The sequence below is a fragment of the Stegostoma tigrinum genome, chromosome 2, assembly GCF_030684315.1.
Source record: "Stegostoma tigrinum isolate sSteTig4 chromosome 2, sSteTig4.hap1, whole genome shotgun sequence".
Taxonomy (NCBI): domain Eukaryota; kingdom Metazoa; phylum Chordata; class Chondrichthyes; order Orectolobiformes; family Stegostomatidae; genus Stegostoma; species Stegostoma tigrinum.
In genome coordinates, this window is record NC_081355.1 from 106,104,395 (window position 1) to 106,125,209 (window position 20,815).

General features: G+C 40.6%; 1 protein-coding gene across 2 annotated transcripts in view; it reads left to right on the forward strand.

Annotated features, from left to right (window-relative positions):
- The window catches only part of LOC125467499 (ras-related protein Rab-5C-like), a 39,775-nt gene extending 22,896 nt beyond the window's left edge, over positions 1-16,879 (forward strand). For both annotated transcript variants that reach the window (XM_048563438.2, XM_048563447.2), the window contains 4 exons: positions 2,811-2,962; positions 10,793-10,915; positions 14,033-14,126; positions 15,496-16,879. In XM_048563438.2, the coding sequence (XP_048419395.1) occupies positions 2,811-2,962; positions 10,793-10,915; positions 14,033-14,126; positions 15,496-15,611 (485 nt within the window). In that variant the 3' untranslated portion in view covers positions 15,612-16,879. The remainder of the gene's footprint in view (positions 1-2,810; positions 2,963-10,792; positions 10,916-14,032; positions 14,127-15,495) is intronic.
- The last annotated feature ends 3,936 nt before the right edge of the window (positions 16,880-20,815 follow it).

The following is a 20,815-nucleotide window of genomic DNA, read 5'->3' on the forward strand; positions in this document are numbered from 1 at the left end:
CAATCTGAACATTTAGATGTTATGTCTTGTGTGACCCATTAGAATGTTTTATTAACAGCTTTTAAATTTTAGAAATGATTGCTGAGGCCTGCTTCATAAGAGTCACAATGCTAACCAACTGAAGGAATTTTTCTTTGCACATGTCACTGAAGAAGCAAAAGTAATTAAATACACTTTGCATTTTGTTAATGTGCTACGCTAACTATATTTTGGGGCTTGAGTGAAGATTTATTGCTCGGCTGCTGGTTGTAGATGTTGATGTGTTCGCCGAGCTGGGAGGTTTGGTAGCAGACATTTTGTCCCCTTACTAGGCGACATCCCCAGTGCTGTGGAGCCTCCTGTCAAGCACTGTTGTCCTGTGCCAGTTCAAATTTATATGGTCTGGTTTCTGCTGCTTCTGGTAAATGCAGGTTCCAGTTGTGTATTGTAATGGCCGGTATATCGGGTATAATTTGATGTGTTTGTGGATGGAATCTGGATGAATGCCAAGCCTACCAGAATTTAGTAGCTATCCTCTGTTTGGCTTGTTCAAAGCTGATCGTGTTGTCCCAGTTGAAAGTGTGGTTTTTCTCATCTGTATGTGTTGAAACCAAGGATATCTGGTGTTGTCATTTAGTTGCTAGCTGGTATTCATGGATGCGGGTTGCTGTTTGTCCCACGTGGTGTTTTATGCAGTCTCCGCATGGTATCTTGTAAACCACATTCGTCCTGTCCATGGCATATATGGATCTTTAATCCTGGTCAGTTGCTGTGTTAATGTGGCTGCTGATTTTATGCTGTCATGATTCCTAGCGGTCTGAGTAGTCTGGCTGTCAGTTCTGAGGTGTTTTGTATATGTGGTATGGTTCTTATTGTTTCGGGTTGTGTTGTCTGTTGGCTAGGCTGTGGATGAAGCTGCAGGGGTTATCCCTTCCTGGTTAAAGACCCTGTAGGCATCTTTGGTCTCAATACACACAGACAAGAAAAACCACATTTTCAACTGGAACGATACTACAATTGTTGGACAAGCCACACAAAGGACAGCCAGGAAATTCTTGGAGGCTTGGCATTCATCTGCGGACTCCATCAACGAACACATTGAATTGGACCCAATATACTGACTGTTACAACACACAGCTGGAATCTGCACTACCGGGAAGCAGCAGAAACCAGACCAGAAATTCGAACCGGCACAGAACAACAGTGCTTACCACAGCACTGAGGATGTCACCTAGTAAGGGGATGAAACATCTGCTATCAAACTCGCAGTTTGGCAAGCACACCAACATCTGCAGCTAACTATTTTGTAATTTCCTACAAGTATTTTGAGTTCTTAGCTTCAGTATTATAACCTGTTTTTATTTTTGAGCGGTAAACATTCAGTAAATGAGGTAGTACATCTCTGGTATTCTTTGATTACTTAAATAGAAGTCACCTGTCTAATATGTCACATTCACAGAAAATCCTGTGACAGGCAGACATCATGCGTCTGATTGCTACCTACTGTGATCCAAATATCTAGGTGCTAAACTCTAACTAGTACAAAAGATTTGTCGTGTTTCATTGCTTGAACAAGCATTTTGTAGCTCTTTATTTGAATGTTTATTGTTCTGGTAGCTATCTGTTTGTAGAATAACACTTCAACTGCAAAAGGATAAGCATAATTATTTGAATTTTACGTTTGTTTAAAATCTAAATTTGTTTTTCAAACAGGAAACCAAATTACGCACTGAACTGCATCTTGTTAAAATATTTTCATTGCACCTAATGCTGGGAAAATGTGTATTGTTACATTTTATTGTGTGTATGCAATACAGTCTGATTTTAAAAATACTTTTAAGAATGTGAAGCAATACTTAGTTTTAAGATAGCAGCATTCAGTATAACAATTTAATTTGCTACTTTGATTTTGATTCCTGCAAATTAGCTGAATTTAGTATTTACAGAAAAATGGCAATTGTGATTACAGACTGACGTTCGAGTTGTCAGGCACCAAGCTGGTTAATTCCAGTCAAGTCCTCAGTAAAAATGCCATTGTAGCTATTTTCTTAACAATTCAGCACAGTAACTGAAATTTTAATGTATAATTTTAAAATGTTATTTAACTAAAAACTTACATAAAGCTGTTACAGCTAAACCACCTGCATCTATCCAGTGTGTCCTGGGCTCAAAAAGCCGTGCAAGTGGAATCCAGTCAGTTACCACCCTACTGCTCTTCTCTCAGTCAAAGCGACAGAAAGGTACATTGACAGTGCCATCAAGCAGCACTTGCAAAGAAATAAGCTGCTTAACTGATCATTGAGTTCTATCAGAGATTTACCTCGTGGAGACCCTTGAACCAAACATGAGCCAAAGGGGAGCTGAGTGCCTCTGTTATTGACATCAAGGCAGCATTTCAGAGTATGGCATCAAGGAATTTTAAATGTTTTAAACCTGCCACCGTTTTACCTAAAACTATGACCCCTTATTCCAGATTGTTTCGCAAGAGGTAACATTGGCTCTGCATCTTGTATACCTCAGATAATAGGAACTGCAGATGCTGGAGAATCCGAGATAACAAGGTGTAGAGCTGGATGAACACAGCAGGCCAGCAGCATCTTAGGAGCAGGAAAGCTGACGTTTTGGGCCTAGACCCAAGGGACACCTCAGTTGGATCTCCTGTCATTCTTCTAAACTCATGTGTGGGTCTAAACTGTTCAGTGTTTCCTTGTAAGATGAACCTTTCATATCTGGAATTAATCTAATGAACTTGCTCTGAATTGTGTTTTATTTGCATGTTCATTTAAAAATATTCATAGCATTTACCTGTTCATACGTTTGTTTTGTTTTAGCTGCTTTCCTAACTCAGACTGTATGCTTGGATGACACGACTGTGAAGTTTGAAATATGGGATACGGCAGGGCAAGAAAGATATCACAGCTTGGCACCAATGTACTATCGAGGAGCACAGGCTGCCATAGTGGTATACGATATTACAAATGATGTAAGTAGAATTATACAATGACTTTATACAGCTATGCTATTAATTCTGGTGGTATTCCAAAGATTGAACTATTTGCAGTAAATATACAAAATTCAAACAATTTAAATTCACTGAATGCAGCAGCATGCACAGTTTATTTGTAATTAACTAGTACAGCTTTCTGTTGGTTGGATGAAGGTGTTAAAACGTTAAGATTCTTCGTGTGAAACAAGCACTAATTTGTTGATCTATCTGCTAGCACTATCCATTAGGAACAGATGTATTAGGAGAGATTTTTAAATTTATGGAACAAGCAGATTTTTTTTTTAGAAAGGGTCTTCCATTTAAGTCGCTTGAAGTTTTTTGATGGCCATGAGCCTTTTGAAAATTGAGGCAAAATCATTGAATATTTTTAATGCAGAGGTAGTTGGATCTTTGTCTAGTAAAATAATCAAAGAATAATGGCGCTAGGTGAGAATGTGGAGTTGAAGCCAAAACCCAAACTGCCATGATCTTGTTGAATGGTAACAGAACAGGTTTGCGGAGATGAATAGTTTATGAATAGTTTCCAGCTTCTTGTTTGTGCATATATCTACTTTTTCTGACTTTTCTACCTTGTTACTTTTAAAAATTTTAATCTTTAGTTCATTTCGTTTGTTTCATTTCCTCTTTTTTTCATTTTCTGTCGCTAGCTTATTCAAGATTATCTTGGAGGAATTAATGTTTGAATATTAAGATTTGCTACATCCCCAAAGTTTAACACTCTTGATACAGATGTCTGTTTTCAATCTTGATGTATTGAATATTTAACTTTGCCATTATATGGTTTGCCCAATTTGCTATTTTGAGGGTTCAATAAGAAATTTTTCGTGTATCTGAGCAATGGAATTTCTGGAAATATTACAAGTGTAAGTGTGCATTCACATTTTCTAATCAAGTCTCGTGTCTGAATTACTTATTTGTTTGTGGGATGTGAGCATCACTAGTTAAGCCAGCAATTATTCCACTGTCCTTGAGGTAGTGTCAGTAAGCTACCATCTTGAACTGATGCAGTCCATGCAATATAGGTACACGTACAGTGGTGTTAGTGTGTTCTAGGATTTTGACCAGCAGCATTGAAGAAATGTGATGTATTTTAAAATCAAGATGTGTGACATGGAGGGGAACTTGCAGGTAAGGTTGTGGTGTTGTCCTGTATCTACGTCTCTTGTTCCTCTAAATGGCAGAGGTCACAGATTTGGAATGTTGCACTAGGCCTTGGATTGTTGAAGCTTTTTCTCTTCAGTTTGAGGTTTATTTTGGCTTCCAGTCTGATCCCTTTTGTTTAGAAGGTGTATGGTCTATGCAGATAATAACAAGGTAGTGTAGAAAAGCTCCGTGTTATGAAAATCACTGGATAATTGTGGTGAGCCTCTTCTAGAAATTCAATGTTACTTTTTACACCAACAAAATGATCTGCAAACACATTTGTATTTTGTGCTCTTTCAATAAAATTCCTGATATCAGTCCTGATTTGTTTTCTTTTGCAGATACAAAATTGTGAACCCTGGCTCTACGTTTGCAATGTAGTTCAAAGTAATTTTGATTTGTATACCATTTGACTCCATGACCTTTCAAGGTTAAAAAGGTCACATTTTCCTAGCCTGCCTTGTTTACATTTCTTAATATTAAGAGTTGGCATCATGGCTCTTTCTTGATCTGGATCTTGTGTCTTGTCGTTTGGTGACTGGTGCTACATAAACTACTGAAGGTGTGCTCTGGCCGGATCCGATTTTTGATTTTGACTTCAGACTTGTGCTGTACTATCAAATAACTAACATGTTGTTTTAATTTTATCATTGATCTATGGACTTGGATATATTAGAACTCCAAGTCTACGAAGACTCTTAAATCTCTCTTTCACTCTTCTATTTCATCACTGTTGTGGAGTGCGTACAATGTGCATTTTTCCCCTCTGTTAGAGTTTTGGCTTTCATAAGAGGTATTGAAGACAGGCAGCTAAGCAGTACTGAATATTTGCATCACTTTTGTTCAGCCACTACTAGCATATTTCCAGTTCTGATCACCACACTTCAGCAGGGATGATAGTGTCCTGCACAGTGCAGAGAAGATTTTTCAAGCATGATTCCAGGGATGAGGACTTGCAGCAATTAAAGTCAGGTTGGAGAAACTGATTTTCTTGCAGCAAAAGAGATTGCTGCGCGATGTAATAACGATGTCTAATGTAGTGCCTAGTTTCAATGATAGAACACGGACTGAAGACATAAATTTCAGGTTTGGCAATAGATTTAGGGGGTTATTAGGAATCATTTCACTCCATGAGTGGTAATGAACTGGAGGTTGGTACCTAGGAGGATTATGGAAGACTCCCAAAGGAAGTTTAACTTGCAGTCAACAGGGATAGATAGGAAATAGCAGTGACTAGATACCTCTAAAGAGAGCTTGCATGAACTGTGAGTTTCTCAAGCCATAATAACATTTGTAATTGTACACTTGGATCAAGGTCAGTGCAATTTTTCTGCCACTTATCTAATTTCTATAACTTATCAATAACTCCCTATGTAAATTCAAACTGCTAAACATTTATAGGTCATAGAGCACGGAAACAGACCCTTCATTCCAACCAGTCCCTGCCAAACATAATGCCAAGCTAAACTAGACCCATCTGCCTGCTCCTGACCCATATCCCTCAACCTTTTCTATTCATATACTTATCTAAAATGTCTTTTAAACTCCCACCACTTCCTCAGGAAGTTCATCCTGAACATGCACCAGCCTGTGTTTTTAAAACGAAAGTTGCTCCTCAAGTGTTTTTTTTAAACCCCTCTCCTTTTCTCTCATCTTAAAAATATGCCCTTTGGTCTTTGAAATCCCCCATCCTAGGAAAAAGGCACCTACCATTAACTCTGTCTGTACCTCTCGTGATTTTATAAACTTCTATAAGGTCACCTCTAACTGGAGCTTGGAGGTTGAGAAAGGTCCCAGACTATCCTGCCTCTCCTTGTAACTCCAACCCTCCAGTGCCAGTAACAACCTGGTAAATCTGCAAAATAATAATATCCTTTCTGTAGCAGGGAAACCAAAACTGGACACAGTAATCCAGAAGAGGCCTCACCAATGCCCTGTACAACCTCAACATGATTTCCCAACTCTTGTACTCAAAGGTTTGAGCAATGAAGGCAAGCGTGCTAAATGCCTTTCTAACCACCCTATCTGTGTAGCAAACTTCAGAGATGTTCTACAACACTATCCAAGGCCCTAGCTCCTGTTTGTTGTTCCAAAATGCAATATCTCGCACTTATTTAAATTGAATTCTAACTGCCATTTTTCACTTTTCATATTTAACCAATTTGCATCGTGTCCTTGATCTGCTACTGAATTAAGTTCTAAGCAACAGTGACCCAGTAGTCGGCAACAGTGCACACCAGTCTGGAAAAGTACCCACTGCTTTTCTATCTTTTGGGTTTCATAGTTGATGTGCTCATTTTACATTGAATTCCTAATTCCACATTTAACTAAAAAAAAATTCTTAAATGCAACATGTAAATTCATTTTGGAAGCCTGTGTACATTTAAGGCTTTTCACTATCCATTTGGGCTATTTTTCTCTTGATTCATTTCATCAGATAAGCTCACCCTTCCTGAATCTCTGTTTTGAATGCTTTGGTAATGTTCCTACTTCTCAGCCAGAGAACCCACATTTAACTCTTGCCTGTGTCAGAGGTATATCATAACATGTCTGAACAGGTTGATTAAAAATATCCACATCTGATAATTATGAGCATACAATTCAGGAGCAGTAGGCCATTCAATTGTTTGAGCCCTCTGCACCATTCAAAACACCATGGCGGATCTGATTGTGTAACCTCAAATCTACATTCTTGACTATGCCTGATAACCTTTCAAACCCTGGCTTGACATGACTTTTTAAGGCAGACATAGGTAGATTCAAGGACTTTGGTTTCATCAACTTTTCAAGGAGAGTTCTGAAGGTGATTGATTCTTGGAGAGAAAAAAAATTGACCCATTTAAATCAACTGTCCTGACCCTGTGATAATGGGAACTGCAGATGCTGGAGAATCCAAGATAATAAAATGTGAGGCTAGATGAACACAGCAGGCCCAGCAGCATCTCAAGAGCACAAAAGCTGATGTTTCGGGCCTAGACCCTCATCAGAGAGGGGGATGGGGTGAGGGTTCTGGAATAAGTAGGGAGAGAGGGGGAGGCGGACCGAAGATGGAGAGAAAAGAAGATAGGTGGAGAGGAGAGTATAGGTAGGGAGGGGATAGGTCAGTCCAGGGAAGACGGACAGGTCAAGGTGGTGGGATGAGGTTGGTAGGTAGGAGATGGAGGTGCGGCTTGGGGTGGGAGGAAGGGATGGGTGAGAGGAAGAACAGGTTAGGGAGGCAGAGACAGGTTGGACTGGTTTTGGGATGCAGTGGGTGGAGGGGAAGAGCTGGGCTGGTTGTGTGGTGCAGTGGGGGGAGGGGACGAACTGGGCTGGTTTTGGGATGCGATGGGGGAAGGGGAGATTTTGAAGCTGGTGAAGTCCACACTGATACCATTAGGCTGCAGGGTTCCCAAGCGGAATATGAGTTGCTGTTCCTGCAACCTTCGGGTGGCATCATTGTGGCACTGCAGGAGGCCCATGATGGACATGTCATCTAAAGAATAGGAGGGGGAGTGGAAATGGTTTGCGACTGGGAGGTGCAGTTGTTTATTGCGAACCGAGCGGAGGTGTTCTGCAAAGCGGTCCCCAAGCCTCCGCTTGGTTTCCCTGATGTAGAGGAAGCCTCACCGGGTACTGTGGATGCAGTATACCACATTGGCAGATGTGCAGGTGAACCTCTGCTTAATGTGGAAAGTCATCTTGGGGCCTGGGATAGGGGTGAGGGAGGAGGTGTGGGGGCAAGTGTAGCATTTCCTGCGTTTGCAGGGGAAGGTGCCGGTTGTGGTGGGGCTGGAGGGCAGTGTGGAGCGAACAAGGGAGCCACGGAGAGAGTGGTCTCTCCAGAAAGCAGACAGGGGTGGGGATGGAAAAATGTCTTGGGTGGTGGGGTCGGATTGTAGATGGCGGAAGTGTCAGAGGATGATGCGTTGTATCTGGAGGTTGGTGGGGTGGTGTGTGAGAACGAGGGGAATCCTCTTGGGGCGGTTGTGGCGGGGTTGGGGTGTGAGGGATGTGTTGCAGGAAATGCGGGAGACGTGGTCAAGGGCGTTCTCGACCACTGTGGGGGGAAAGCCGCGGTCCCCGAAGAACTTGGACATCTGGGATGTGCGGGAGTGGAATGCCTCATCGTGGGAGCAGATGCGGCGGACCTGTTTTTGGTTTAGTGACCCCCTAAGCTCCAAATTCTCCCATGGGAGGATAAGAAATTTCTTCACGCAAAGGATGGTGAGCCTGTGGAGTGCTCTGCCACAGTTAGTAGTTGAGGCCAAAGCATTGTTTCCAAGGAGGAATTAGACGTTTTGGTGTTAAAGGATGAGAGGATATGGCGAGAAAGTGGGATCGGGGCACTGATTTTGGGTGATCAGCAATGATCAGATTGAATGGCAAAGCAGGCTCATAAGGGTTGAATTGTCAGTCGAGTCAACTCTTCACTCCTGAATATAAACCAAGCCCATCCAACCTTTCTTTGTAATACAACCTGCCCATTCCATGTAATGTTGGAATAAACCCTTCTCTGAATTGTTTCCAGTGCATTTGTAGCCTTACTTTAAATAAGGTGACCTGTACGCAGATGTAGTCTTATCAGTCCTCTGTACTATTGAAGCACAACCTCTGACTTCATAGAATCCCTACAGTATGGAAATGGGCCCTTCAGCCCAACAAGTCCATGCCGACACTCAAGAGTATCCCACCCAGACCCATCCCGAGACACTATTGGCAATTTAGCATGGCCAATCCACCTAAACTGCACATATTTGGACTGTGGGAGAAAATTGGAGCACCCGGAGGAAATCCACGCAGACGTGGGGAGAATGTGCAAACTCCACACAGACCCAAAGGTGGAATTGAAACCAGGTGCCTGGCACTGTAAGGCAGCAGCGCTAACTACTGAGCCACCATGTTGAGTTAATTACTCACTGTACCTGTGTTCTAATCCTTTGTGTTTTGTGCAAAAAAGCACCCAGATTCCTTTGCATCTCTGATCTCTGTAATCTCTCTTCATTTAACTAATTGCTTTTCTATTCTTTCTGTTAAAGTGAATAACTTTAAATTTTTCCACATTAAATTTGTCACGTCTTTTTGCCTACTTAATTTATCAATCTCTTTTCATAACTTTCTTGTGTCTTCACAACTTACTTTCCTACCTGTCTTTTGTGGCGTCAGCAACTTTGGCAACAATATCTTCCATCCCTTCATCAAGTTACCTATATAAATTATAATCACCTTGATATCCTAGCACCGATATGTTACACACCACTCATTTTTGCCTTGCCAACCTGAAAAAGGTATATTTACACCTATTCTCTGCTTCCTATGAACTAACCAATTTTCTATCCACGAAACGTGCTATCCCCACACAATCTTTTATTTTGCACAATAATCTTTGCTGCAGCAGCACCTTATCAAATTCCTTCTGGAGATCAAAGTGTAGTATATTGATTCTTCTGTTATTTTGCACAGTGGTAAATTAAGGTTGATATTAGGACTGAGATGATGGGAGCTGCAGATGCTGGAGAATCCGAGATAACAGTGTGGAGCTGGGCGAACACAGCAGGCCTGTGTTAACTTTGTAACACTTTTTAGAATTGCACACAATATTAGCCTGTTTATTAATTGTTGTATTATTTCCCTCACCCCCTACCCGACCTACATCGAATTTCTGTCAAAAACGTAAGAACCAGGAATAGGAGTAGACAATTCAGCACCCCAAGTCTGCGTTGCTGTTTAATATGATCGTTTTGACCTTAGCTCTACTTTCCTGCCCACTCTCCATAACCCTTCAACCCATTACCAAGTAAATATGTCTGTCTCCTCAGATTTATTGAGTATCCTGTTATCGGTTCCAGGCTAATGAATTCCACAGATTCACAACCCTTCGAGAAATAATTTCTCCTTATCTGCTACCCCCATCCAAAAGTTATGACCTTTCTTTCCAGGTGCTTCACACGAGGAACCATCTTGTCTCTGTCTACCTTGTCAATCCTGTTAGCTTAAGTATCTTAATTAGATCCTTTCTGAACTCCAAAGAATACAGGCCTAAAATGCTCAATCTCTTCATTGAAATATAACAAACTGGCCACGATTTACCTTGAATTACATACAATTCATTTGATTGTTGCAGCCGCCACCCTTCCACGAGTGGATTGTCTGAACATCTAGAAAATAGTTTATGGTAATCCAAAATGGATAACGTTTATTTTAAGTTGGAACAATCACTGTACCGAACTTACTTTGTAAAATCTCTCATTGAAATCATTAAAATATATTTACTGGCTAATACTGCCTTTTATACAAGCACTGAGAGACAAGGTTCCTGGAAAAGCAGATCTTTAAGCTGGCATTTGGCTGCAGAGTAGGATTTGTTTTGCATTTTGTTGATTTAAAGCTCAGTTGATTTAAAATGTTTGAATCTGGCTCAGGTTATCGTTTTTATGGATTTGACTTTCAGAGCTTTGAGCTTTACGATGCATCTGTTATCTGACAGGCATACGTCTGTCTGGTAAAGTTGAAGCATGGCACTTCTTTTCTGAAATGATTCCGGTCAAATAATGCTAGTGATTTTACCATACAACTTTTTTTTTTCTGACAGTGCTTTGCAGGATAATGAGATGTTTGATAGCTCTTAGTGTATTTTTAAAAGGTATTTTATGTTAATTATTTCTTGTGTCAATTCTTTTGCAGGACACTTTTGTACGGGCCAAGAACTGGGTTAAGGAACTTCAGAGGCAAGCAAGTCCAAACATTGTTATAGCTTTAGCAGGAAACAAGGCTGATCTTGCTAATAAGAGAGCAGTAGAGTTCCAGGTTTGTATATGAAAAAAATAAGTTTCTACAAAAATGTTTTCAAAATGTTTTGAATTTGCTTTGAGGAGTATTGATTAAATACCAAGCAAAGTACACTGATCACACTTGTGACTAGCTGCTAATGATCTAATTGATCATATGAAATTTAAATTGGAAGCCTTTAGCAACCTTTTCAAAAATCCTGTTCCTTGCTATTAATAGCTATTATAATTTTGAGTCTACCATTGACCAGGATGAAGCATCTGGTTCAATTATCATAGTGCCTCTGTAAGCAACTCTTCTCTACCTTTAATGGAAATTGATTCTCACTGCCCAATAGGCTAATAATTACTTTATCTCTTTGAAAATGATCTAAATATACTTGCTTTCCTTGTTGAAATGTGGCCATTGTAGGCTGTCGTCATTTATTGCCAATCCTTAAGTGCCTTTGAGAAGATGGTGAGCTGTTGTTTTGCGTTGTTGCAGTCCATGGAAGATACTGCTTCCAAGGTTCTGTTAGAATGGGATTTCCAGGATTTTGACAGGGAAGCAAGGGCAATACAGTTCTAAGTCAGAATGATACATGGCTTGGAGAGGAAATTGGATATGATGGTGTTGCAAAACATTTGCTTCTCTTGACCTTCTGGGTGATAGAGATTCTGAGGAAGGGTCCCTGAACCCAGAATGTTAACTCTTGATTTCTGGATGTGAGTTTGCTCGCTGAGCTGGAAGGTTAGTTTTCAGACGTTTCGTCACCATTCTAGGTAACATCATCAGTGAGCCTCCAAAGCCTAAACTGCTCAATCTCTTCTTTGAAATATAACAAACTGGCCACAATTTACCTTGAATTACATACGATTCATTTGATTGTTGCAGCCACCACCCTTCCACGAGTGGATTGTCTGAACATCTAGAAAATAGTTTATGGTAATCCAAAATGGATAACGTCGGAGGCTCACTGATGATGTTACCTAGACTGGTGACGAAACTTCTGAAAACTAACCTTCCAGCTCAGCGAGCAAACTCCCATCCAGAACCTCAACCTGAGCTACACATCTTCTGTTCTGTTTACAGATGCTGCCAGACCTGCTGAGCTTTTTCAACAACTTGTATTTTTGTTTGTGATAGTGATTACAGGTTTAGAAGGTGTCTGCCAAGTTTCTGCATTTTGTCTTCTGTGTGTTACACATGGCTACCACTGTGCCATTGGTGAAGGGAGTGAATGCTCAAGGTGGTATTTAAGGATGGGGTGTTCGTTAAGCATGTTGCTTTGTCCTGGATGGTATCAAGCTACTTGTGTCAGAGTTGCACCATCCAGGCAGGTGGTGAGAATTCCACTGCCCTGCCAAATTTATTTTTGATGGCAGGTATTTGGGAATTGGGATGAGAGCTACTCTTCACTGTCTAGCCTCTGACCTGCTGTTGGTAGGCAGAATACTTATATGGTTGGTACAGTTACGCTTCTGTCATAAAAATGACTTGATTCAGCAGTGATAATGGTATTGATTGTTGTGGCAAGATGATTGCGTTCTACGGTGGCTCAGTGGTTAGCACGACAGCCTCACGGCGCCAGGGACCCGGGGTCGATTCCTGCCTCAGGCGACTGTCTGTGTGGAATTTGCACATTCTCCCCGTGTCTGTGTGGGTTTCCTCCGGGTGCTCTGGTTTCCTCCCACAGTCCAAAGATGTGCAGGTTAGGTGAATTAGCCATGTTAAATTGCCCCTAGTGTTCAGGGGTGTATGGGTTATGGGAGGATGGGTCTGGGTGGGATGCTTCAAGGGACGGTGTGGACTTGTTGGGCTGAAGGGCCTGTTTCCACACTGTAGGGAATCTAATCTAATTGCTTATCATATTTGTGACACATCAGTCAAATCTTGAGGCTGCCTGCATCTTGCTGCATTTGGCAACGTGTTTTGATAATTATTAGGCTACTTCATAATAAACGTGAAATTAGTGTATTTTTTCTGTCTTGACGAGCCATTTTGCAACTAGTAAACAATGTCAATGCCTTGCACCTGTTGGTTGCCACATAATTATCTGAGGATTATTCTCAGAAAATTCTCTAACCACGGCCACCAACCACCACAACCAAATGAAGTGATGAAATATTTGAGGAGATTGCCTTCAAACAGTCACTGTTTTTCATGACCTCAGCCAATGGAGAATTTTCCCAATTCTGAATAATTTCACTTTTATTTAGTGCTACATTCAGATCAGTCTTTTGTAATGTTAGCCAGTCAGCACCCTCGTCTTGGAAGTTGAAAGTTTCATGCACGTGTTTGTACTGAGTTTAGAATGAGGTCACAAGTTTGAGTGAACCTTCTCGAAGTTTTTTTATTCTGTTCATGGGATTTGAGCATCATTGTCTAGGCCAGAATTTATTGCCCAGAGGACAGTTGAGAGCTAAAGTTCTGGAGTCAGGTGTCCCTGAAAAACATTAATGCACAAATGGTTTTTTGCAGCAATTGACACTGGGTTCATGGTCGCCAAGAGGCGATGTCTTTGTATTCCAGATTTCCATTTAATTTAGATTTTCCCATTGCTGTGGTGGGATTTGACCCCTGTCCAGAACATTAACCTGGTGTTCTTGATTACTAATCCAGTGACATGCCACTGCCTCCCCTGGAAGTCATACTAAGCATCAATGATCAGGTTATTGAGAAGTGCTGATTAATAGCAATGTTGTAATTCCCACCTGTGATTTTTTTTATTGTCAGGGTTGCTTAATTGGCAAGTCAGCTGTGACTGCACCTGAATTCTCAGTTTATGTTTGGAAATTGCTAGCACTTGCACAGTAAATCTCAATGAGCTGCTGCCTGCGAGGGAGAATGAGAGTAGAAGCTGACCTTAGAAGGGTTAAATCAAACCTTTGATTAAGAGAATAGTTCTCGTGAATTATATAAATGTTTAAAAACGTAAATGAATTTCTTTTTGGCATTGCTAAGTCTGTTGTCGTATTTCTGATGTTCAATAGAATGGCATGCTCCAAAATGTATTTTACAGATTACACTGTACAAAAGTATTTGTTCCATAACAAAAAAACTGAATATATTCCGATTGTGCCTTTTTTGTAGGGGCTGAAATAATTGCTGTAGGCTCCAAGGAAACTATTTTCTAACGAATTGATTTATTTGTAGGAAGCACAGTTGTATGCAGATGACAACAGTTTATTATTCATGGAGACATCTGCAAAGACTTCAATGAATGTGAATGAAATATTTTTGGCAATAGGTAAGCTTGATCACAATGGAAGGAACTTCTTATAATTTGCAAATAAAATGCTATTAAAAATTGAATCTGCATATTAACTATTAGAACAAGAGCTCCTAATGTTTCCGGAATATGTAAAACCATGTTATTTCATTCAGTTTTTAATATAACTTGTCTGTAATGAGTAACAATTAAATGTAAAGTATTATAGTTAAGAGTGAAATAAAAACAATGCTGAAAACTCTCAGCGGGTCTCCATAAAGAAGAAAATAACACTTCATGTCAATAACATTTTGTCTAATGGTAAGCCTTTACTAAGTTATTTTGGTTTTAGCTATTCTTAATGGGATGTGGTTGTTGCCCATCCCTAATTGCCCAATGAAGAGTCAGCTGCATTGCTCTAAGTCTGTAGTCTCATGTTGGCTGGACTGAAAGGCAGAAGAGATTTAAATGACAAGTAATATGATGTAAAGCAAAAGGAGATCATCATGGTAAAACTAAGGAAGCAAGAGATAAGATTAAAAGATCTGAAAATCTTCAGCCCCCATCGAAGTGAGATCAGAAATCTCACAGCACCACGTTATAGTCCAACAGGTTTATTTGAAAACATAAACTTTCAGAGCAGCAATCCTCCTCAGTGAGAGAGGTGGTATCAGACAGAGTTTATAAGTAAAACATCAAAGGTTCACACCATTGAGGATGTACTAAACACACCTAGGAGGCTGTTAAATGTCCAGACCGAGACTTGAAAGGTATTTGGGGGATTTGCATAGTAATTAAAAACCTTCTAACTGATTAAAGATTTAACAGCATCTTAGGTTTGTTTAGTACATCCTCATCAATGGTGTGTCCCTTTGATCTTATACTCATAAATTCTGTGTCTGATGTTACTCCTGTCACTAACACCTGAAGAAAGACTGAGGCTCCAGAAGCTTGTGTTTTCAAATAAACCTGTTGGACTATAACCTGGTGTAGTGTGGTTTCTGACCTTGTCCACTCTAGCCCAACACTGACAGCTCCACATCATCCAAGTGAGGACAGGGGTCATGATCTGAAATAGTTGCACTCTTGTAGATTCTGGAATACTGTATGTGAGCATGAGGCTTTGTTCCACAAACTTAGAATGACTTTGTAACAGTACAAGGTCAGTGATAGTCTTGGGTAGCGAATGAATATGTGAAAGACTGTTCTGTTTCATGTGATTATTTGCCCCTCATCAAGACACTAAGTTAGGCATGTCTGAGAAGGAATGAAAAGTCAGTATTTCTGACTATGTAGAAATATTATGCAAAGTAAAAAGGTCTTTTTGTGTAGAAAAACTGATCGATATTTGTTTGTTTAACTGTAGAAAGTGAACTGTCAGACTTTAACTTACAACCTCATCTTGCAGCAAAGAAATTGCCTAAGAATGAGCCACAGAATACAGGACCAAACGGTGGAAGAAGCAGAGGAGTAGATCTTCATGAACCCACTCAACAGACTAAGAGCCAGTGCTGTAGTAACTAGGCTTGTTTCTAATGCAATTCCATTTCCAAGTATCCACCTCACTACTGCTTTGTAATGGAAAAACTGGTGTTAACAGATGACCCTCAGCAATTTCAAAATTTAAAGAGGAAAACATATAGTTACATTTCTAATACAAGATTTATGTCTTAAGAACTTTTAAAATGTAATGTGTTCTTCTCTTCAGTTGGTAGATGCATGCATCGCTCAATATAAGCATAAACTTTGCCTTCTGTAGGGATGAACTAATGAAAAATGAAACCTTAAAACCTGCTTAAATTAGTTCAATTTAATGTAAGCAATTGAAATTTGCACCATTTAACTGTATCCAATTTTAACTAAGAGGTAACCTTTTGGTTAATCCTTGTGTTTATTTTGGATGTACAGTACATAAATAAAACCAACATAAATCTAGTAATTTATTAGAAATAACTTTGAAATGTTAAATTTCCTTCAATCTGGTCAGCAGATAGAATTATAATGGAATTGAACTTTATTTTAGCAGGTTGTTGTGTAAAAGCTATCCACTCTTGCACTAATATTTTGTGTATATTCCTTTACTATCATTACTTTGCAATTTTACTGAGATCCATTTCTTGTAAATAGGGTATTAAGACTTGGTCTGCATTTACATAAATTTATCAGACTGCTCTGCTAGGAATGCTGTACTGAAAAATCATTAAAATTCCAAACTAATTGAAGTAGATCAAATTTGTTCTAGAAAGGTTATGAAAAACTTTATAATTATGATATATAAATATGACATAGAGCACTCTACAATTGTATGTACTGTAAGTAATGACCATGTATTCCTTCGTAATTTTTTCCAGCCAGCTCCCAAATATGTATTTTTTTCATTACAGGGTGTTTCTTTCTCCATTGTAATGCACAGGTTTTGTAGTTAGTTTGCAGTACTGTGGGCATATCTTCTAAAAGGTGAATTATCTGAAATCGATAGCACAACATGTAAAGCATTTTGTCATTGCATCAAGTTGAAGCATCTAGCAAAAGGAGCAAGGGTAATGGCTTTGCATTTAACAATGGGTTAACTAATGAATGACTTTTTTTAAAAACGTGATAATCAAGACCATAGTCATAATCTGATGTAAACTCTTCCTCCTTTGGCTCAATCCATGTGAATGCAGTGTTTCAGAACTTAAATTAACATTTAAAGGTTTTTGTATTTATTCACCTGTTAGAAATTGGACTGTCTCTAATCAATTTGTTAAAATATACATGTAAATAAATATATTCAAAATGTTGGTGTTAAATCATTTTTGAGAAATTTATGACCTGGAATGTTAGAAATATGTGAAATGACAGCATCCAATATTTGTTTTCAGAAGGAGTATAACCTGAAAACACAAAAGTTAATATAGTTAGAACGGAGGCTGCTTCAGCATAAAAGTATGGAAAAATAATGTTTTAATCTTTTTAAAATGGTTTTAAGTAATTTTGAATTGTTTGTTAGGCATTCTTTGTCTGTCTTTGATTGCAGTGAAAGGATTTATTTTATTTATTGGTGTTGATATCTAAACTGATTCCTAATCTGTATATAAACCTACAACCAGCTTGTAACAGCTGTTATTTTTCACAAGATACTGCAAAGGCTGTAGCCTGGCACTACTTTTCCAGCAACAGGACTGAAGATTTTTGTTCCAGTACACACTTAATAGTGGTTATCTGGCAATGTGGAAAATTTACCTACGTTGATTCTGCCTTTAAAAAGCATAAGTCTGACTCAGTCAATTACTGCCCTAGCCAGCTGTCTTTTATTTTTATGGGATGTGGGTGTCACTGTCAAAGCTAGCACCTGGTGCCTGCCTAAAATTACCCTAGCCACTTTCACAGGACAGTTGAGTCCACCATTGCTGTGGATCTAGTGCCACATTTAGGCCTGACCAGGTAAGGATTGCATGTTTCCTTCCCTAAAGGACATTTGTGAACAAGATTGGTATTATGACCATTGCTATTAATTACATGATCACAGATTCTATTTAATTCCTGTTTCACCACCTCCCATATCCCTAGAACTTTCTGAAGGATCTCTAGAGTACTAGACCAGTGACATGACCACTATTCCATTAACTTCCCTAATTTATTCTGCTCTCAATAGTCAGAAAAGTAACGGAAGAGATCAACAAAAGTTCTATCAAGTGGCACTTGCTGAGCAACAACCAATGATAACTGCCCAGAGATGTGGTTAAATCACCACATTACCTTTAATTTGGCTGCTTAATTTTCTCAGGGTTTTTAAGAATTGAAACAATGACTTAAACTTTATTTTGGTTGCTACATGCAATAAGACCCCTCATGTAAACAAGTTCAGCCTCACAACTCAACTTGGCTATTGACCAATTAATGGTGGAATTTAGCTACAACTCCAGCCAACAGTGTCTGTTTAAAAACATAAAACAGGACAGCACAGTACAGGCCCTTAGGCCCATGACGTTGTGCTGACCTATTATCCTACTAAGGTCAAACTACCCTGCATACCCTACGTTATTCTATCTTCCGTGTGCCTATCCAAGAATTGCTCAGAAATCTCTAAAGTATCTGATTCCACTACCACTTCCAGCAGTGTGTTCCACACGTCCACCACTTTGTAAAGAACCTATCTCTGACATCTCCCATATACCTTCTTTCAATTACCTTAAAGTTATAAAAACCAAAAGAACTGCAGATGCTGTAAATCAGGAACAAAAACAAAGTTACTGGAAAAGCTCAGCAGGTCTGGCAGCATCTGTGGATGAGAAAACAGTTAATGTTTTGGAAGCCATACCGGGTACAATGGATATAATATACCACATTGGCAGATGTGCAGGTGAACATCTGCTTAATATGGAAGGTCATCTTGGGGCCTGGGATGGGGGTGAGGGAGGAAGTGTGGGGGCAAGTGTAGCACTTCCTGCGGTTGCAGGGGACGGTGCCGGGTGTGGTGGGGTTGGAGGGCAGTGTGGAGCGAACAAGGGAGACCTGGAGAGAGTGGTCTCTCCGGAAGGCAGACAAGGGTGGGGATGGAAAAATGTCTTGGGTGGTGGGGTCAGATTGTAAATGGCGGAAGTGTCGGAGGATGATGCGTTGTATCCGGAGGTTGGTGAGGTGGTATGTGAGAAAGAGGGGGATCCTCTTGGGGCAGTCGTGGCGGGGGTGGGGTGTGAAGGATGTGATGCGGGAGACGCGGTCAAGGGCGTTCTCGACCACTGCGGGGGAAAGTTGCGGTCCTTGAAGAATGTGGACATCTGGGATGTGCGGGAGTGGAATGCCTCATCCTTGGAGCAGATGCGGCGGAGGAATTGGGAATAGGGGATGGAATTTTTGCAGGAGGGTGGGTGGGAGGAGGTGTATTCTAGGTAGCTGTGGGAGTCAGTGGGCTTGAAATGGACATCAGATTCTAGCTGGTTACCTGAGGTGGAGACTGAGAGGTCCAGGAAAGTGAGAGATGTGCTGGAGATGGCCCAGGTGAACTGAAGGTTGGGCTGGAAGGTGTTGGTGAAGTGGATGAACTGTTCGAGCTCCTCTGGGGAGCAAGAGGCGGCACCGATACAGTCATCAATGTACCGGAGGAAGAGGTGGGTTTTGGGGCCTGTAGGTGCAGAAGAGGGACTGTTCCACTGTTTTCATTAAGAGAAGAAGGTTGAGAGGTGACTTAATTGAAACATATAAAATAATCAGAGGGTTAGATAGGGCGGATAGGGAGAGCCTTTTTCCTAGGATGGTGACGGCGAGCACGAGGGGGCATAGCTTTAAATTGAGGGGTGAAAGATATAGGACTGTTGTCAGAGGTAGTTTCTTTACTCAGAGTAGTAAGGGAATGGAACGCTTTGCCTGCAACGGTAGTAGATTTGACTTTAGGTACATTTAAGGCGTCATTGGATGAGCATATGCACGTACATGGAATAGTGTAGGTTAGATATGTTCTATGTTTTGGGTCTGGTGACCCCTTCTCAGAACCTTTAAAATTATGCCCCCTTGTAAAATTCATTTCTGCCCTGGAAAAAAGTCTCTGACTGTCCACTCTATCTATACCTCTCATCGTCTTGTACACCTCTTATCAAGTCACCTTTCATCCTCCTTCACTCCAATGAAAAAAGCCCTAGCTTCCTCAACCTTTCCTCATAAGACCTGTCTTTCTGTCCAGGCAGCATCCTGGTAAATAGCTTCTGCACGCACTTTCAAACTCCCACATCTTTCCTATAATGGGGCAACCAGAACTGAACACAATATTCCAAGTGTGGTCTAACCAAGGTTTTGTCGAGCTGCAGCGTAACCTCACGGCTCTTAAACTCAATTCCCCTGCCTGGGGGAGGTGATGGCCTGATGATGTTATCGCTGGACTGTTAATCCAGAGACTCAGATAATGTTCTGGAGACCTGGGTTCAAATCCTGCCACAGCAGATGGTGGAATTTGAATTCAATTAATATCTGGAACTAAGAGTCTATTGATGACCATGAATCCATTGTTGATTGTTGGGGGGAAAAACCCATCTGGTTCTCTAATGGCCCTTAGGAAGGAAACTGCCATCCTTATCTGGTCTAGCCTACATGTGACTCTGGACCCATAGCAATGTGGTTGACTCGTAACTACCCTCTGGGCAAATAGCGATGGACAATGAATGCTGCCAAGCCAGTGACCACCTCATCCCCTGAATGAACAAAGAAAAAAAATGAAAGCTGACACACTACATGCCTTCTTTACAACCCTATCAACTTGGGTAGAAACTTTGAGGGATCAATGAATGAGGACCCCAATATCCTTCTGTTCCTCCACACTGCCAAGAATCCTGCCATTAACCCTGTATTCTGCATTCAAATCCGACCTTCCAAAATGAATCACTTCATACTTTTCTGGGTTGAATTTCATCTGCCACTTCTTTGCCCAGCTCTGCATCCTGTCAATGTCCCATTGCAACCTACAACAGACCCCCTCAACTCCACCAACCTTCGTGTCATCAGCACACTTACTAACCCACCCTTCCACTTCCTCATCCAAGTCATTTATAAAGATCACAAAGAGCAGAGGTCCCAGAACAGATTCCTGCGGAACACCACTGGTGACTGAGCTCCTGGCTGAATACTTAGCATCTACTACCACCTCTGTCTTCTATTGGACAGCCAGTTTTGTATCCAGACAGCCAAATTTCCCTGAATCCCATGCCTCCTTACTTTCTGAATGAACAGAATGTTGCTGGAAGTGTCAAGGGTTT